At 32.0% G+C, this 20,537-nt stretch overlaps 1 protein-coding gene across 1 annotated transcript in view; it reads right to left on the minus strand.

Annotated features, from left to right (window-relative positions):
* Positions 1–20,537, minus strand: part of LOC127719150 (cell migration-inducing and hyaluronan-binding protein-like) — a 49,188-nt gene that overhangs the window by 21,652 nt on the left and 6,999 nt on the right. Inside the window, exons 3-10 of the mRNA XM_052225173.1 lie at positions 10,912–11,075; positions 8,347–8,488; positions 6,617–6,784; positions 5,897–6,115; positions 5,257–5,361; positions 3,903–4,039; positions 2,056–2,128; positions 1,307–1,440 (exon numbers count right to left, since the gene is read on the minus strand). Coding sequence (XP_052081133.1) covers positions 1,307–1,440; positions 2,056–2,128; positions 3,903–4,039; positions 5,257–5,361; positions 5,897–6,115; positions 6,617–6,784; positions 8,347–8,488; positions 10,912–11,075 — 1,142 coding nt within the window. The remainder of the gene's footprint in view (positions 1–1,306; positions 1,441–2,055; positions 2,129–3,902; positions 4,040–5,256; positions 5,362–5,896; positions 6,116–6,616; positions 6,785–8,346; positions 8,489–10,911; positions 11,076–20,537) is intronic.

The raw sequence follows: 20,537 nt of genomic DNA on the forward strand, positions 1-20,537 counted from the left end.
TCTGTTGCATTGTTCTTTTACATTATTTGAAATTGACGATAGAATTAAGACCATATTTGGGTATAATAGAAGATATTCCTTCCCCACTAAATTGCTGGTGGAGGTTTTCTCCCCGAGTGTATCACCAGCCCAGTAGTCAGCATTTCCGAGTTGACATTGCACATCATGGATATGATCATATATATGAATTAGCTGTTTACAAAACATTGAATTGTTTGAAATACTAAGGATTTTCTACCCCTGGAATAGATTTTCGTACTTGATTTGACCTTCGAACTTTTTCATTTGAGCGTCACTGAGGAGTCTTTTGTAGACAAATGTTTTGTTTTTTTGTTTTTTTTTTTAGTACAAAATAATAAGCCTGGTGTCTTCGAGTTTTTCTTATACTTAGCATTGGGAAGGATACATTTATACTTCTGATGAATGTCAATATCATTGTACGCACTGAATGTTACTAAATGTTTTCGAACAACGTTAATCTGTTAGAACACATGAATAACGCAATTACTTATACCGAACCCCTTCACGAATAACCAAAGGAATGTATTATTTTAATTTTATATTTCTTCTGCATATGTCAATTATTTGCTATATCATAAAGCATGTTTTTTTGGAGTACAAAATAATAAGCTTGGTGTCTTCGAGTTTATCTTAGACTCAGCATTGTGAAGGATGCATTTATACTTCTGATGAATGTCAATATCATTTTACGCATTGAATGTTACTAAATGTTTTCGAACGACGTTAATCTGTTAGAACACATGTACAAAGCAATTACTTATACCGAACCCCTTCACGAAAAATAAAGGAATGCATTATTTTAATTCTATATATATTCTGCATATGTCAATTATTTGCTATATCATAAAGCATGTTTAATTAACACTAGTTTTAGAACAAACATGTTTACACAATTGTCAGTACATAGTTTTTATTATTTTCTCTGGCAAAGGTGTTTAGTTTGCAGGTTTTCGGTTATAATGAGGTTCGTTTTATACAAGTTTCACTGCATATTGACAATAATTTACTGCAGAATTATAGTTCAGCATGAAATAACCATCACATGTGCGCCAAGAACTTAGTTTAAAGCCCTTGCTTCAACGGTTTTGCAGGTTTCATGATATAAATACTTATATCTGCTTTACAAAAAGGGCGATACAAATTTGAACGCACTATATCTTTCACTTGTTCCGTTGATTAGTATCGTATGATTTTGTGAGTTTTTGTAGACTTCCCCCTTTTGAATTTATTGGAGTTCGGTATTTTGTTATACTTTTTTTCTGACACAATCAATAACCGTACTTACAATTAGACCATGTGTTCCGTGAACAGTAACGCATCTGCTGTTGGAATGATGGATAGAGTTGTGTTTGATCCATGGCCTTGTAGCATCATCACCATCAACATCCTCACACATATGGAAATGAATTGGGTATCTGCCTGTAAGTTTAATTCCAAATATATAATTAATAAATATAGAGATACTGAGATGTGGTATGATTGACAATAATAAAATAACATTAATGATACCAATTTTACTGCACCAGATGCACATTTTGATACCTCATGTCTCTTCAGTGATGCCCGAGGCCAAAATATTAGAAGGGCTGATAAAACCAAAAAGGACAAAAAGAACAGCAAAAAACGGGTAACCAGAGACCAGAAGACGATTTTGTGAAATTGACCCAGTTTAAGTAAATGAAAAGAACACTTTCCAATGGAAACCAAATGTGCTCCCCTTCTTGTCGACTTTTTTCCTATATTCATATGGTGCAGACTTCATATAGGAGCTTCTAAGGAAAAATTTTAAAAAGCTAGCATTATCCTCTAACTTCTGTACCGCTATCAAAATTGTGTCATCTCACTGAATATTTCAAAGTTAGGTGACAATAATGAATGGATCTATCACAAATTGTGAACTTTCCATTTCTATGAAGCACCATTCCAACAGCGCCTGCATATAGAGTATATATCTCCCAGTTGATACGTTATTCCAGTCGTTGAATTTCATTTCTTGATTTCCTTAAAAACTATACTCAGATTATTTTTACGTACCTAACACTTCTTGTTGACCTAGATCATTAAATTCTGCATTTTCAATATGAACGCTTTTGAATCCTTTCAGTACCTGAATATAGAGTAAAATGTAATGGCTTTTTCAATATGAACGCCTTGGAATCCTTTCAGTACCTGAATATAGAGTTCAATTTAATGCAATTTTCAATATGAACGCTTTAGAATCCTTTCAGTACCGTAATATAGAGGTAAATGTAATGACATTTTCAATATGAACACTTTCAAATCCTTTCAGTATCTAAATATACAGGTAAATGTTATGACATTTTCATTATGAACGCTTTCGAATCCTTTTAGTACCTGAATATAGAGTTCAATGTAATGACATTTTCAATATGAACGCTTTTGAATCCTTTTCGTACCTGAATATAAAGGTAAATGTAATGACATTTTCAATATGAACGCTTTCGAATCCTTTCAGTAACTTAATGTAGAGTTAAATTACTTAGTATTACAATTGATGATGATAACAAAACGGATATGATTAAGAGATTTTAAAGTTCTGCAAACAAATATCTTAATTTACGAGGAAGCAGACACTGCGAACAAGGCGAAGCTGATTTTCTGGATTGGTTCTCTATAAGTCGAATCAATTTTTAGCTTCAATATATAATCATAAATTGAAAGTGCCTGGTACAACTAAATTGACTAGTTCTGTGGTAAAATTATGATTTATCGTACAGTTGACGATTTCCACATTGACCAAACCGCTCTTTCTCTTTTTGGAGGTAATGCTATTCCCGTCTTTGCTTTCACTTGATTTCAAAGTAAAAAAGGATAAACTATATCTAAACATCGGTACATTACTGTTGCTAGTATTTTTATACACGACATGTTATAATGTCTTCAAAAGTTTTGTTTTTGTGATATTTTATTGCTTAACGTTCATAAATGCCGGTCACGATCGACCGAGTTCCCAAATTGCACTCAGCGTAAATCTTAGAGGCTAAATGATTTATATTTTTATAACTTATCATTCTCTACGTCTTTCAACATCGATAAATATATTAGAATACGCATAAAAAAGTCACATTGTATATTAACAGATGACGTACACCGAGAAAAAAATAAAATTGATAGAAACCTCGCATGTGACTATCAAAAAAGTTAACTTTCTAAAATTACCAATTAAAATATGTCCGAGACATCTTTTTCTACAACATGAGAAGTATGTATCGGCTATTGTTAAATTGCTCTGTAAATGTGAAGAAATAAAACAAAACGTCAGTTATTCGATTTTTACGGATGTGAATTTGAGCAATTTACGTAATTCTCAGTACAGAAACTTGGGTCGTTCAAACCCATTCTTCTACCATTCAATATGAATTGAAAATTAAAAGTGTGAAACTATATATTAAATAAGGCTATATCTATAAAATAAACACATAAACGAAAGTTTTGTCTGAAATAAACGTAGATGACAATAAAAGCCAAATTAGGTACTTTAATGTTACAGTATAGGTGTTGTGTCGAGTCCACAAACAGCAAACAGCCCGGCAGTTCAAGCTCCGATCCGCACACTACTCTACACAAACTTGATGGAGTAAAGGAAAATAGTTCCGGAACGGAAACGATCACTGCATGGAGTTTGCACAAACAGGTACCCTTTTCCGTTAGTTGATTTCCTGGCGATAGATAATTCAAGAAAATGCCTGTACCAAGTCAGGAATATGACAGTTGTTATCCATTCGTTTGATGTGTTTAAGCTTTTGATTTTGCCATTTGATTAGGGACTTTCCGTTTTGATTTTTCCTCGGAGTTCGGTATTTTTGTTATTATTCTTTTAACACTGTGAATGACTTTTGTTTACACAGTGATATACTTACCTTAAGATTTCCACCATATGTAGTTGATCCTTCAGCATCTTGAGTGTCGAACAAAATGTTTCTGGTTAATAGTCCGACTTCGCCTCTCATATCAACATTTTTGTAGATTTCGCCATAGTGAGTGAACTTCAGTGGACCTGCCGTAGATAAACGATGCATGAGGCAATACTAAATATAAGTTTGCTTCCCCTTTATGCTCTTCGTCTACTATTATTGATAAATGAATAAATTAGGAAAACCATTCAATTTTATTTTCCTCTATGTCCATCTGCGTGAATTAATCAATGAAATGCAATTGACGTCAATCATACAACCGAACATTTATCGCATGTTTTATAAGCGTAAAAGAGTTCTATAAATTACTTCACGTAATTCTTATTCTTAACCAAGATACACGGAATGCAATAATATAAATATAAGATAATGGCACTGTTTATTTTTTATACTAACTTCTTAAGCTGTAATGTCAGCACGGTATATTGGGCTCGATATTGGAGTTCGGTATTTTTGTTATTTTACATTTTTCGCTTGACGTGTTTATTTACGTTAGCATCAAAAGCAAAAATGCAATTATTTCCAATGCATTTCATATCAAACCCAAGATGAATCTTTTCCAACGAAAACATTAATACATTCTAATTCAAATTCGTATATTTTGAATTCATACAGAAAATATAAATGAATATCCGTGATTAAGACCGTGCTGTGACCTATAATGGTTTACTTTTATAAATTTTGACTTGGATGGAGAGTTGTCTCATTGGCACTCATATCACATCTTCTTATATCTATATAACACTTTGAATAATTAGTGCGTGAAGAGCTTTTCCGGTTTTACCTTTAGTCCGGAACGCTCATTACCCAAAATGTTTAAAATGTTTAAGGCCAACAAACGTGTGTAATTAAAAAGATAAAGCCAAATTCTCTAAAGGTTAACTTAGCATGATGCAGTTGAAACCTATTTTTTTTTAAATTTAGTGTATTAATTTACCAACAATTTTTTCACAGAGTTAAGTTTGATTATAACATTTTTTAAATTCATTGATATTTTCCACTTGTATCACATGTTTTGGAAATAATTCCAGAACGAGATTCCAACGAGACTGTAATGTCAGAAGAATACATCCTTAATTTATCAACAGAGAATAAAAAAACAACCGTGTTATCAATCAGTACCGAAAATATAAAATAGCAATCCATAACATGGTAAAAACATAACTTTACGCAAATTGTTCACAAAGGTAATGCAGAAACCTAAAGATTTAGCTATAATGTCAATATATATAATAATCAGGATACAATTGTGGGTGTGTCTATGTGTGGTTACGTGAGTTTAATTAGTACAGATACTTACCCGATACCCGTATTTGGTTATCACTACAGGACGGACATTCAATGAGAGTTTTGTCTTCAGCCTGCCTCCAGTCATAGTCAGTAGATGCAATAACGACAGTATCTCCTATGCAGAAAAAGTAAGATGAAACACATTTCTTCTTTAATTGTCGAAAAATAGGTTAAATCGAGAGGACAATGTAAATGGTACGAAAATTATTTTCATATCGACTTTTTGATATTTTTATAATATATTTGAAATTTAAGGTATAGTTAATCCCACACCTCAAAGTCAAATAAAAACAACTGTTTCCTTTATAAAACAGGAAATAAGGAACCGATACAAACAGTTTTAAAAATCTTAAAAGTGAAATGATTTCGACTTATTTGCTGTTAGTACTTATTCAATCGAAATGTTGCTTTCATGGTTGTATAAGATAAGAGAAAATGTTACTAAACATTTGATAACTAATGAGACAACTAACAACCTAAGGTCAACGGATAAGGATGTAAACTACTTGAGATCATCAAAAGGCCTTCAAAACTGAAGGAAAACAAGCGTATATCGTGTAGTAAGCCTTCAATGCCCCCTGGATTACAAAATGTGAGACAACTTCAAACATTTTTCTACTAAATTGATATATATTTATGACTTAAAATACCTGTTTCCCAGGTGCTGACATCTTCTATAAAAGTCAGAACTGGTCTGTATATCAAATCGACTGCGACCAATACTTCAGCTTTGGACCTTCCTTTCATTTTCATATCAAATGTACTTGTCACTACGACGATGAAATTTTCAACCACCATTGATACTTCGGCAATTGTTTTGCCTTCTGAATTTAACGGAAGGTACACCTCTTTCGTCATGGAAGTTGAGCCTGTAAATAGAATATGCCTCTTTTTTTTATATTTTTTTTATCAACTGACAAAGACAATTTTGGTCGTACTAAGTAAACAGTACTGTTTTACCTTTGGTTGTAAGAAGATTCGACATAGAATCACTAGTTTCCCTGAGCGATTTGATTGTTTTATCTTTTGTTGAAAGAGGGTACAATCATCCTGAGCATCCCTGAACAGATTTATTGTTTTACCTTTTGGTGTGAGCATAACGTAAATGTGATATGGAAAGAGCTTTTATAGACTGTTGCTGTTGCTCAATCATATTCATATCTTAGTGAATAAAATATGACTTATTGTTTTACCTTTTGTTGTAAGAAACACGTACAACAAATGGAAGTTTTTAACGACCTTGACTGGCTATACAGCCCTTGCACGGTCGGTCACACGTACAACGTAATACCGAGAGAGCTTTTATAGGCTGTGCCTGTTGCTCAATCATATTCACATCTTAAAAAATAAAATATGACTTATTGTTTTACCTTTTGTTGTAAGAAGAGCATACATTGCATCCTCAGTATCCCTGAGCGGATTCGTTCCATCTGTTTGTCCAGATAAGATTTCGATTGCTTCAAGTGCTCCACTGATGTCGCCTCTACGAGGTAAGTCTTTGTGTATTGCAATACCAACTATGTTGCCATTTGGTATACCTGTATTACACATACAAAATATGGTTAATACAAATAATAAATGAAATATGGCATTAGGCATAGTTAGGTCATAATAAGGCCAAGGAATTCCAAAATAGAATATTTCTGTAAATCTAATATCTAATTCGCAAATACATTTGACCGACTGATTTTTCAATGACGTCTGACAAACTGCAAAACAACTGACAAAAACACTCATTGTGAGATCTTATTAATAATTTTATATGAGCAATAGCCATGGCCGAAAAAAAATTCTGCTACAAGATGTCGTACACAAAGATATTAACGTGTATAAAATCTATGTTTGGTAAGGCCGTGGCTTGTATTGGATTTTTTCAATAAAAACTGTGTTTATTTCAAATATAAAATCTATTAGAAGTGATCCGTTTATATGATAACAGAGGATCTTGAAAGGGTTTACAGAAAAAAGAATACTGAGCAAACTACAGAAAACTGGGCCAAAAAAAAATTAAGAATACGGAAAAAGGGCCAAAAAAATAAAGAATACGGAAAAAATGGACAAAAAAATAAACAGTTGAGAAATATTGGGTGCTCAAGTATACAGAATTGAGTTTAATGGGAAAAAAATATAAAGAATAGAGAAAAATAATCTAAAATCTTAAAGAATACACAAATGAAGGAACCCGTATCCAGCTCTGTTAAAACATCTGAAAGAATCAATAGTAAAGGAGTAGGTTCACGGAAATATTGGTCCTAAAATTTCATGAAATGGATGAAAAAAATATCTGACCAATATGAATTAAACAAGCTCTTGTCCCATACGACTGTAATGATTATAATTGTGCGATCTAACGTTGAAAATCAATATTTTCCAGAAAAATATGCCGTTTAAATTTTGCGAAATTTTCCTTCAGAAGACATTGGCCACAAGCTTTGACCACCAAAATTTATGGCTATCATTTGTATCACACCGAGTAAATCTTTTTAAAACAAATCTGTTTTGGTGGAAGGAAGTGGCCGATGATTTTCAGAAGTAGATATACCTTAAAATGCACAGAATAAATAGTTCAAAATTGGTAAAATATCACACTTCTGAAGTTGTAAACACTGAAAACAAAACAGTAAACAGAAAAAAAAAATTCTAAATTATCTAAATATGTATATATTTGATCATGAATATTGATGTTTAGGTATGATATTACAAATTAAGATTTTAAGGACCTTACTCCTTTTCACCTGCTTTACATCTTCACTTTAAACATGTGACCTGCACGTATCGTATTTTGTTGAAACATGGCATTAAATGATTCTATAGTACTGTCACACATGTATATGAGGGTCTGGATGGGGTTAGCAGGTTACAGAACTAAAGGCAAAAAGTGCAGGATAAAGGGCAAAAAAAAATACAGAATAGGGAAAAAATAGCTGAAAAATGGGGTGTTAAAATATAAATAATAGACAAAGTAGATAAAGGGACAGAGAAAATAATATAAAAAACACTAATAAGATTACTGAATTGAGGGACTCCCATTCAGACCTCCTATTTATATCTAACTTCATACAGATTATACGTGCCAAATAAAATATATAATTAATCTTACCTTCTAAGAAATTTACGAATGTTACGATAAGTTCTGGATATTTTCTACGATTGATCAAAAAGTTGAAGAAAGCTGAGTCAATCAGTTCTCCTGTAGTAGGGTTGATACTGTAAACAGCAAGTCCTTTACTATTAGTATTTTCCTGTAAAAAGATATCACATGTTTAAATCAAATCCCAGAATATTGATACAGTTCTAGGTTCCACCACTGGTGTACCGATTTAGACTGATAAATAAATAATTTTTCAATTTTTCAATTTCTATTTTCAATTAAGATGTGTTCAGACTATGTTTAGATTGTTCACTAGTTGTTATTAACCTGTACACATCACCATTATACTGAATTATCTAAAAGCTACTGAACAGTACTGAATTGACCGCAAGCAAATTGTCAGGACAGTACTGAATTTTCCGCGGTGGATAAGTCTGAAAGTTGACTGAACGATTGAACCTGAGAGAATAATTTATCGTTCAGACTTTTCAGATGATATTAAGATCAAAATGACCGTTTAAGACGCTAGTACGTATACCAATTGATATATTTATCAAAATTGTATACGTCAGAGGAAGACCATTTACAGTATGTACGATAGATAATGGTACATGTAGTGATTTTCTACCCCCCCCCCCCCCCCCCCCAGACAAAGATTGCCTTAACCGTATAAATGGAACAATTTTTCACAATATTCTTTTTGACAAGTTTGTAATATAACATAGCCCGCACCACAATCAATAATAATGGTTCAATTGTAACGACACCTGTATTTGTTGTCCTTGTAGCATTTACCATTGAAATAGTTCAAATTGTGTGAGATAACTATTTATATTATAGTTATATATAGCTGATGATCAGTAGTTATAATATATATATATATGTATATATAAATATGGTTTTATATTATTAAAATAGTTCATATTTTCTAACTGTATTCAAGTAGTAATTATACATACAAATTCATAAATACATTATTTATACAACTCCGTATTTATTTATTTTAACAAATGGATATTTCACGGATTTTTCTATGGTTTCCGATCATCAGTCGCCAAACCAAAATTTTAAACATTATGATACTCTTGTTAGATGCTTAATTTCATGGACATTCATATTTGATTTGGCCTTCAAACTGTTTTCGAGCGCCACTGATGAGTTTTCTGTAGACGAACAGCGCGGTTTGCGTACCAAACTATAAGCCTGATGTCTTTGAAAAGATCTATTTGAGTAGCATAATAGTATGATTGTTGACGGTCTACATAGTATACAAGTAAAAATAATGCGTTGCTCTTTGTAGAACATTCAAGTGAACATGTGTCATGTCGTTTGAAATGATTCACATTTCAGGGCATTTATAGTTTTCTATACGTTACGCGTTTGCTCATTGTTGAAGGCCGTATGGTGACCTATAGTTACTAACTTATACTAACTTATACGTAATTTGGTCCCTGGAGGATATTTGTCGTATTGACAATCAAACCACATCTTCTTATTTTCATAACAAATTGGAGAATGGAAACAAGGAATGTGTCAAAAAGACAACAACCTGACCAAAGAGAAGAAAAAAGCCCAATGCAAACATGTTAAAAAGTACGTAAAGTTTCTTTTTACTACTCAATGATGTCGTGCATTTAGCCATCCATAAAATAGAAAGAAGATATTGTATCCGGAAGGCCATATCCAGAAATCAACGCCAATTTGCTTATTTGAATATTATACTAAAGAAATCGGATACGGGTCACGGAAATTATATTGAAATGATAGGGAATTTAGAAAAAAATGTCTTTTTAAACTTTGATTTAAGTGATAGACAGTTTGCCGGGGCAGAAAATAAATATACACAACAATAAATACCATTTAAACAAAATATAATGACTGGCGCTGCAAAAATCAAGGTTCCTGAGCTATTTTAAAAATCGAAGCGAGAGGCTTTTAACATTGCAGTATAAAATATAGGCTAAAATGGCTGAAACGTCAAATTTGCAAACTTCGTGCTAGAATTTGGCTAACAAGGTCATTAGAAATACAGGTTGCCGGGGTGAAACTTGAAACTTGAATGTCCAAAGAATAAGCAAGTCCAAACCTTGTATGTGTAGTCGTTGAACTCTAGGTTCCCACGTAAAGTTAAAATGCCACTATTTCAAGAAGAATAAACTGACGAAAACACGAAAAATTCACTAAATTCGCGTTCATTGTTTTGATTTTGACCGCCTGACAACTTTACGGAAATACCAGAGTGATTATAAACAAGGACTCTGTGACGGGCAACTTATTATATCCGTGTTTTAAAGATTTTAATGATATCAAGCCAGTCCAGTTCAAACTATTATCACGTGGTACAATTCTCATTTGCATATTATGAATATTAATTAGCAAAAGTACTACTAATTTCTGGCTATGCTAAGCTGGTCCTGCTCCACATTTCAAAGTGACACCCGTCGTGTTGATAGTTAGCACTTATTTTACCATAAGAATTTACCACATTCATAACAATCGCCGGTCATGCAAATTAATTCAATCAATGATCAATGATCAGTGTGCATATGTCAATGTGTTTAACATTTCACTTACCTGATGGCTAGCAATAACGTCTGTATCTGTGTTTAATTTTGGAGCGGTCTGCGCAAGCTTGGTCCAGGAAAGTTTTGGTTTTCCGTGAATTTCGAGTGTTCCACCAGCTGTAACAAATAATGCTTTATCTCCGCCAGCACCAAGATTGTTTTCTTCAACATTTCCTGAAGTAATCAATATAAAATTATGCAAAATTTGTAAACAAATAATATTTCGAAACGCTTAAAGGAAGGAAACAAGATTGTTACGTATGAGATGATGTCGTTCAATGTCGATTGTCGTCTTAGTGAAGCGATGCATTATCATTCGTGCACAGTTTGACTAGGTACCGACCGTTCTTCTTATGCGTGATTATGTTGCAAGGGTTTCAAAGTTAAATACATAGAATAAAAAGAGTCTTCTTCGGGAAAAAGATGTGGGTATAGCAATAGGGTCATTTCTGAACTTCTCCCGTTCCGGCAGTAAAACGCTTTCTAAAGTTCATGGGGTGGCCGTTTTGTTGCGCGGGATGTATAAATTTGCAATCATATCCGTGTGGAATGTGATCGTATATCCACATGTCGCGAGTAGGGCGAATACCATGCTCACTACACGTAAAAGAGCTCTTGCAAAAACTCTCTTAGGGTCGGCAGGTGGTCTGTTGCAACAATAAACTTTTGTCTCCATCTATCATATCCGGCTTTATCAGTGGCAGCCTAAATGTACCGCATTTCATTACGATCAACCTATCTTATGAGCCTAAATGTACCTACAGTGTTAATTGTTTATTTGTTTTCGAACTGAATATGCATGAAATATTTGCTTTTATTATAATTCATGTCAAAATGCCAGATTTTGATTGGTTAATATGAGGGAGACAATTTACTCTATCCAATGGCAAATACTATATTACCCTTCACGGAGACGCTTGATCAAGTGTGCGCTTTAATAAATAATGATGATTGTTATGAACAAGACGTCATAGTTTATGACTTTGAATTTGAAATTAAATCGACAGGAATAACAAAACATTTGAAGTATAATAAATTAAATAACACATATCTGAGAGGGTGAAAGAGCAGATTATTACCCCTCGCCTCAGTTGACAATGTTTTCTCTGGGTAACAATCTGCTCCAACACCCTCTCAGCTATGTGTTATTGCGTGAACCCCTGAGTGTTCACGCAGTTTATATTGGACGACCTCTGTAGTCTTTCGAAACACCGGAAGTCTTTTCGGAATACATCTGTTCTTTCTATGGCCCCCTTTGATATTCAGAATACAGCTTCTATTCGGAACTACATGCGCAATAGCTTATTAATCTACCTATTGAAAATGCATTAGCATTTTAAAGTTGCTATTGAGATATGTGTTTAGTTTTACTTAGAGTCGCATATGTTAAGAAATTTATTCTGATGCAAGCTGTGTTAATAATATAGATTTTAAAACTGCCTAATTTTCAAACAACCTTCATCCATAGTCATTTTAATGTGAGTTGCACGCAAATACAAGCTGCTAATATTTACATTACTTATATGCGTAGTTTTTCTAATTAGAGTCAAGCGTTGATACCAGCTGTGTTCAGATATGAGATAAGATTTCATGTAAACAATGCGATATATATGAAACGATTACGCGTATTTAAGATTCGTTAAAACTGAAATTAAAAAAGAAGTCCATCTAGCATTTTATTTAAGATTCTACATCTAGGGAAGATGTACAAAACAAGGAATTTCATTTTTTTTTTAATACTGAAATTAAAAGGAAGTCTTTCTTGCATTTTAATAAACTTTTACGTCTATGATAGGTGTAAAAAATGATGATTTTTATAAAAATTTTCGTTTATTTAAAATAATGTTAAAATTAATTATGAAAGTACATTTCAGTTATTATTTTAATTAAAATTGCAAACTGAAATAATTACAGTAATTTATTTTTGTTTAAATATTGCAACATTATTTCCATTTTGTTAAAATAACAAATCAGATTGTCATAGGTACCTCTGGATCCATTTTCGTTATTAAAATGTAAATAGGTAGAAATTAAATTTCATAAAAAAAAATGAAATCTAAAATATATTTAAAAAAATTACATTTGATCATGCAGATGCATGCAAGATATGAAAATATTTTAAGCAATGAAATGACGACTTAGGAAGATTAATTAAATGTGCCGCGTAAATTACGATCGATAACATCAAAGTTGATCATGCATGCAATATTACCGGACTTGACAGGGTCAGCGATAAGATATCAAATGTCTAGTTATAGACACCGAGTGGTGATAAATGCAGGCAGAGATAAGAAAACGAATTTCTATTTATAATAATTAAGGCTCATCAAAATTTTCGTCAAAATATAAAAAAACAAATAATATATATATCTTTAAGACGACAGGATGATGGATATTCGGTTTTATAATCTGATAAATAAGAAATTGAAAAATAGTTTTTAGGAGATTTTGAAATTAGTTTATTTATGAATTTGCAGTGTATATAATGTGCGAATCCTGAAATACCATTTTTTACTGTATCCGTTATGAATTTCTAATATACAATGATAAATAAACAGACGACAAATTCATTATTTTTTAATAGAATGTACTGTTTTTATAAATTCATGATATAGGTATGAGATGCAGACGGGTTTTCATCGCGCCTACAGCCATCCAGGTGTAAAATTGATACACAAATAGATAAATATTAAGAATAGTTGACGAAAATAGCGTGCAAGAGATTTAAAATCAGCAGTTAAGTTTCATTAGAAGCCAAGGTAAAGTGTTTATCTTTTCTTCACAAATATGTATACAATTGAATCTCGATATTTATCAGGTTTATAATAGTTAACGGCGTTTTTCTAACAATGATGTTCTACCTCCATAAGCCTGGAAATGTCAATAAATTCCTTAAAAATAGCATTTATTGCTAATATAGTCAACTCTATTTTCTCTAATAATTTATCCAGATTCAGATCTATATGTAGGTTAAAATTTATCTTTTCATACATGTATGACACGCCATCATTGAATGCATATATCTTGGACAGCTAAGCCAATCCACGTCACCGAAAAAGCAAAGTTTTCGGTTTCGGTCTAAATCTACATCACATACTAATAAAACGTCATTAGAGCTGTTTTCCTAATGCTTGTAGTTTTAAGGTGTGGTTGGTTTGCTTGCTTTGTTTTTATGAATTTTGCTTAAGCATTGTTATTAAGACTGGGCAAACATTTATACAAAAAAAGTAAGCAAGCCAACCAAACCTTTAAACTACAAGCATTAGGAAAAAGCTCTAATGGATGCAACTTAGATAACAAAGAGCGTTCACAAAACGATCTTCATTTAACGATTGAGTGAGTGGTAACGTTTTCATCTCGCACAAACAATTGCCTTACATTTGAAGCTTAGATGATTGGATAATTGATATTTCCCATGCCATTGTGTATGCATGAAAAGTAAAATCACAAAAATTCCGAACTCCGAGGAAAATTCAAAACGGAAAGTCCCTAATCAAATGGCAAAATCAAAAGCTCAAACACATCAAACGAATGGATAACAACTGTCATATTCCTGACTTGGTACAGGCATCTTCTTATGTAGAAAATGGTGGATTAAACCTGGTTTAATAGCTAGCTAAACCTCTCACTTGTATGACAGTCGCATATAATTCCATTATAATGACAACGATGTGTGAACAAAACAAACTGACATAATAGGTAAAAATGTCAAAATAGCGGTACAACAGTCAACATTGTGTTATAAGAATACAAAAATTTGCCATAGCACAATAACACAATGCCGGGATGTATAAGTACCGAGCCACGTCAAATGGATATCATCAAAAATAGACTAAACAGTAAAAGTAATATTCTTAAAAACAATTAAAAGAATACTATAACACGTTATTCAGATGATACACAACGTTAGTACCCATAATCTATACTTCAAGTACATCGTGTGTTATTTGTGAAGTTGATACGGAATATTTATCAACAAGGTCTTGGTACCTTCCGATGAACTTTTTTAGAAAAAGGATGAGACGTTCTTTGACATACCCCTCGTTCATCAACTAACTGCTCAGATACTGGTGACGTTTTACAAAGTCTGAGTACATTATATACAGTAAAGAAAGTTCGAGCAACCGTAATTTATGTATAAATCGTTGTTACAAATAAGCAAATACGTAATTGTAAGAATACACGGATATATTGAATACAATTTATTGTAACGTGTTTAAATAGTTATATATAACGGGGTATAACCGCCGTATAGTTGATTCCGGACGTTAATCCCTGCATCGCGAAGCGATGTTGGTAGATAGACCGTCCTAATATTTTCACAAAAGACTAATTGACGTACTGTTCAGTTAAGTATTCAATGTTAATAAAAAAAAAGTTTACTGCTCCTGACAGCATTGTATATTATTTATATTACATGAACACCCTGTGACTATTTGATATAGACAGATCTGTGAATTGCTTGTAAACATCGCGAAACAAACACTCTGTGTAACTCAAACTTGATTAAACTACAAATAGAACATAGTTGGTTGGCTCTTACACTAAATGCGACCGTGTATTTTGTGATTTGTTGCTGTTTAAAATACATAATGCGAATGAGAAACCCGTTGTTTTATTTTATTTGCAGACATTTACTTGAAAAACTGACCTCAGAATGTTGGCACTGTACGATTCATTCACCGTTCGTTGTACATTCTTGTACTGTTCGTTGTGCAAAAGCCTATCAATATGGTAAAAATATGTATGGTACGGCGGGACGAATTTTGAAAGCTTTTTTAAGCGCGAACTAAAACTTTTCAAGGAAAACTCGCCATAAAAATACGTTATATTCATAGATGTTCTACTCCAGAATACTTTCGGATCCATGACACACTAATAGCAAACTCACCAAAAAAACTTGAATATGCATGATATGAACGTGTATCACCTTACGGCGATGTGACGCATATCACCTGACCTTCGTGTGAGCTTGGCCTTTGACCTCAAGACCAAAAATACTGGATTTATAAGAAACTGAATTGCAATCAGGCGCTCCCGATAAGTGAGCTTCTCTAGCTCAAGTAAGATCACGTCAAACCAATACAAAATTCAGGTTGTTTTAATCTTCAATATGAAATGTAAGAAATGTCAAATAGTTTTAGTAGTTGCAAATGCTTGCTAACAAAAAATAAAAGATAGGTATTTCAATAGAAACAGCTAATTATGTTCTCGATGTTTTACTAACGAACGACACAGAACTATGACGAAAACACGCAACGAACGTACAGAAAAAAATCGACGAACGGTACACAATACACAACGTCCGGAATCAACCATACGTTGGTTATACCCGTGTATATTCAAGTAAATATCTACGACTAGCTTGCATTTTAAATTGAAAATATAATCAATATTAAAGTCATTAAAAGACTATTTTTTAGTTGTTGCATGTCGAATTATCATATAAAACAACAATGAAAATTCATCGCACCTCCAAAAATTCCACATCAGAAATGATCGCATTTATAGTTAAAATGAATCGCATTCAGTAATCAATATTATGGATTTAGCTGCTTTAATTACACTTTTTTGGACTTTAATTCTGTTATCATACATTAAAAAGTTATATTCTAATGAAATAGTGTTAAAACATACATTCAAATCAATTATTTTTTATTTTCAAAAAGTAAACAAACGCAGTTTTTCCCATCATCCTTTATTCTACAATAGACATACTCGCATACGACAGTGAAAATGAACTAACTGGATTCGCACTTTATATACACTGATTTGGATCAAAATGCAGCAGAGCTCTGACAATGTACCGTTGTAAACGCGTTATCTAACTAATTAACCTGGTCAACTGTTTTCATAATTGTGTAAACGAAACTTTCTATGATGTCTTATATAACAGCTACGGTGTTTTGGTTGTAAGTGTTACTTTTGTGATGTAGATGTTGCGTTGCAAAAACAAATCGGTTATTGTACAAATTAGACATGTTAAAGAAAAACTATACTTGTTTACTCAACAACTTATAACTTTATTAAGTTTTTTTTCCCTTGTATGAAGATTTTAATCAATTTGCATTGGTTTTCTTATATATAAATTTGGGTTTACATGTAAATAAAAATCATTAAAGTCTAAATAGTAAATATGTGGTTTTAAGATGTATGCTTGGGAAGAATTTCTGTGTGTTTAAATTATAAATAATAAATATGTGGTTTTATAATGTTTGCTAAGAAAGAATGCATGTTTGTTTAAATTTTAAATTATGAATATGTGATTTTAAGATGTATGCTTCGGATGAATGTATTTTGGTTGTACTTGATCATAGTAATTATTTTATAGACTTGTGTATATATGTATAGATATATTTTTATAAACTTCTTTGTTTTTTCATTTATTAATGAGTGTTTTCTTTCTAAACTTTGATTGGAACTTCTTTAACAGAATCCCGCTCTATCTTATAAAATATTTTTATAGCTGTAATTTTTCTAACTGGACATAAAATTATTAATCTCCATCTTACCAACATATTAATCTCTATACAATAAATGTCAGATATCAAAATGTTTTTCAACTCATAATTATTATTGAAAAATTACTATATGGTTTTGTACATATTTATATCTAAAGCCTAGATTTGATAAACATTTTAAGGCGCTTGAAAACTTCCATTCTTTTTGGCAATATATTTTTAGATCATTATTGCTTAAAACATACTTTTTATCACAAGTGTAAATATTTTGTACTTTATAAGCACATTATAGTAATACCATGAATACCAGAGATTTAGATTATTAGAACAAGAATTCATTGCTTAATATATAGTTTATCTGTCAGAGAAAATGAATTTCTTAACCAGTTTAAATTCAATCTTTAAGCCAATTTCTTATTTAGACACTTTTCCCCAATTAAGTTCAAGTTTCAAAATCTAAAATTGTTTAGGTAATTTCTTTGCATAATTGACATGTGTCTGAATGATTCATATGAGATTTCGAAATTTAAAATGTTATATGAAACTTTAATACTTTATAGTGCATCAGCTTTCGTATTTTCTCTAAAATAACTTGCCATGTTTGTTTAAAATAAATATTATTGGTATTAAATTGCTTTGTTTTTTTTTTTTTACATTTATCATTACTCTGACTTAAACAAAGAAGCAGCAAGAAACATATATGACATATAATTGAAGAATTAGTTTCTTTAGTATCAACTAAATTGATAAAAAACAACTAAATTGAAAAAAAAAACATTTTCAATATTGGAAATCATTATCTTTTTTCATTCAAAACTGCCTCCATATAAAAATCAGAAGATGTAGTATGAGTGCCAATGACACAACCCCCCATCAAGACACAATGTAGATACAATAAGCAATTATAGGTTACAATATTACTTTCAATGCAAGCCTTGGCTGTCACTGATCAGTAGGCTACAAAGGGTCCCCAAATGACCAGTACAAAACGATTCAAGCAAGAGATCAAAAGGATAGAATGTTCAATAAAAGAGATTCCTCCAAGGCAAAAACAGTTTAATTTCAGTATTTAGAGTATATTCTAATGGACTTGTCAAATGTCATTGGGAATATCTTTATAAATAAGAAAATGTGGTAGGAATACCAATGAGACAACTCTCCATCAAGACACAGTGTAGTCAAAGTAAGCAATAATAGGTTACAATACAGCCTTCAACGCAAAGCATTGGCTCACATCGAACAGCAAGCCATTAAGGGCCCTAAAATGACCATTGTAAAACAATTTAGACAGGAAAAACCAACAGTCGAATTTAAATACAAAACGAGAAACGAAAAGCACCTATGAACTACACCAAAAAACTACAACCGCTGAACAACATGCTTCTGACTTAGGACAGGTGTTGGAGGAAATATATTTATGAATAAAAAAATGTGATAGGAATACCAATGAGACAACTATCCAACAAGACACAGTGTAGTCAAAGTAAGCAATTATAGGTTACAATACAGCCTTCAACGCAAAGCATTGGCTCACATCGAACAGCAAGCTATTAAGGGCCCTAAAATGACCATTGTAAATCAATTTAGACAGGAAAACCAACAGTCTAATTTAAAAACAAAACGAGAAACGTTAAGCACATATGAACTGCACCAAAACGACTACAACCACTAAACAACATGATTCTGACTTAGGACAGGTGCATGTAAATGCAGCTGGTTTAAATGTTTTTACATGCTAACCTTAAGACAGTAGTGTTACATTAGCACTTAAAAGACACCCTTTAAAAATTAATGAAAAAGTCGTGTTCAGATAAAACAGGAACACCTTACAACACTTCATAAATGTGGCCCTTAATCAAACTAATATTTAGGAGATGGTTATTCAGTGGTATTTTCATGCTTGACCATGTTAGGTTTTTTTTTGGTTATCATTTTTGTTTGTTTATTTTCAAGTACTAGGTGTAAACTGTTTTGCCTGGGCTATTAATAGCTTTCTTTGTGAATTGGTTTTGGTCATGAAGGTGAAGAGGATACAGTGCAATTCAAATTAGTTATATTTTCTTATTTTCAAATATTTCAATCCCTTATGGGTTGATTTAAAATACATATATAAGTATGCAATGAATGTGGTTGTTATATTTGATAGATGCTTTTTGTGCTTCTTTGTTAAATGTTTGTTTGTTTTGAAATTGTGACACAGTGATGACTGCTGTACCCATATTTTGACAATGTTACCTATTATGTCTGTTTTGTTCACGCATCGTTGTAAATATAATGAAATATGATGCGACTGTCATACAAGTGAGAACCAGGTTCAATCCACCATTTTCTACATTTGAAAATGCCTGTACCAAGTCAGGAATATGACAGTTGTTATCCATTCGTTTTATATGTTTTATCATTTGATTTTGCCATTTGATTAGGGACTTTCCTTTTGAATTTTCCTCAGAGTTCAGTATTTTTGTGATTTTACTTTTTACAATAATATTTGCAGGCCATTTTTCATGACCACCAAATTAAAATATATGACATCAAAATAAAAAGTGACTAGCGTTTAACAATTATTCTGAAACGAATATTTTTGATCATTCAGAAAAAATTCAGCGATATCCCCAAAGTGTGGAAAGGGTTTTAAAAAGTATTTGTTTTTAACAAAAGAGGTTTGTCATCTCAAACTTTAAGAGCACGAAGCACACAACTTAAAAATGTCAATACTTACTACCCTAAGCATAACAAAAACCTTGCAGAGCAGGCATAAAGCTTTTAACAATGATCAAAATCAAGCCATTGTTCAGATAACAATGAACATATCTCAAATTTCAATAAAAACAGCTTTTACTGTTCACGTATTGCATTTCTTTTTTAAAAGAAAGCAACTTGTTTATATTTGGAATACGCAACACTCAATCAATCCTGTTATGGGCGATTTTACAGGTAGAGATATTGTATAGATGATGATAATATGATTGGTTCAGCGTTCAGTTGCAAATATCAAATGCATATGAGGACGAGAGCTCTTAAATTATAATACGGTTATAAAGTTTGAAGTAAATATATACAATATAGCGTCAAAGTACCCAAATTGCACCAAATTAGTAAAAAAGCAGCGGAAATCTTTCTTGAAGACTAAACAATTGGTATTTTAATGATTTGATATTATGCACGACTTTCAACA

This window comes from Mytilus californianus, unplaced genomic scaffold (genome assembly GCF_021869535.1).
Source record: "Mytilus californianus isolate M0D057914Y unplaced genomic scaffold, xbMytCali1.0.p SCAF_10, whole genome shotgun sequence".
In the NCBI taxonomy this organism is placed as follows: domain Eukaryota; kingdom Metazoa; phylum Mollusca; class Bivalvia; order Mytilida; family Mytilidae; genus Mytilus; species Mytilus californianus.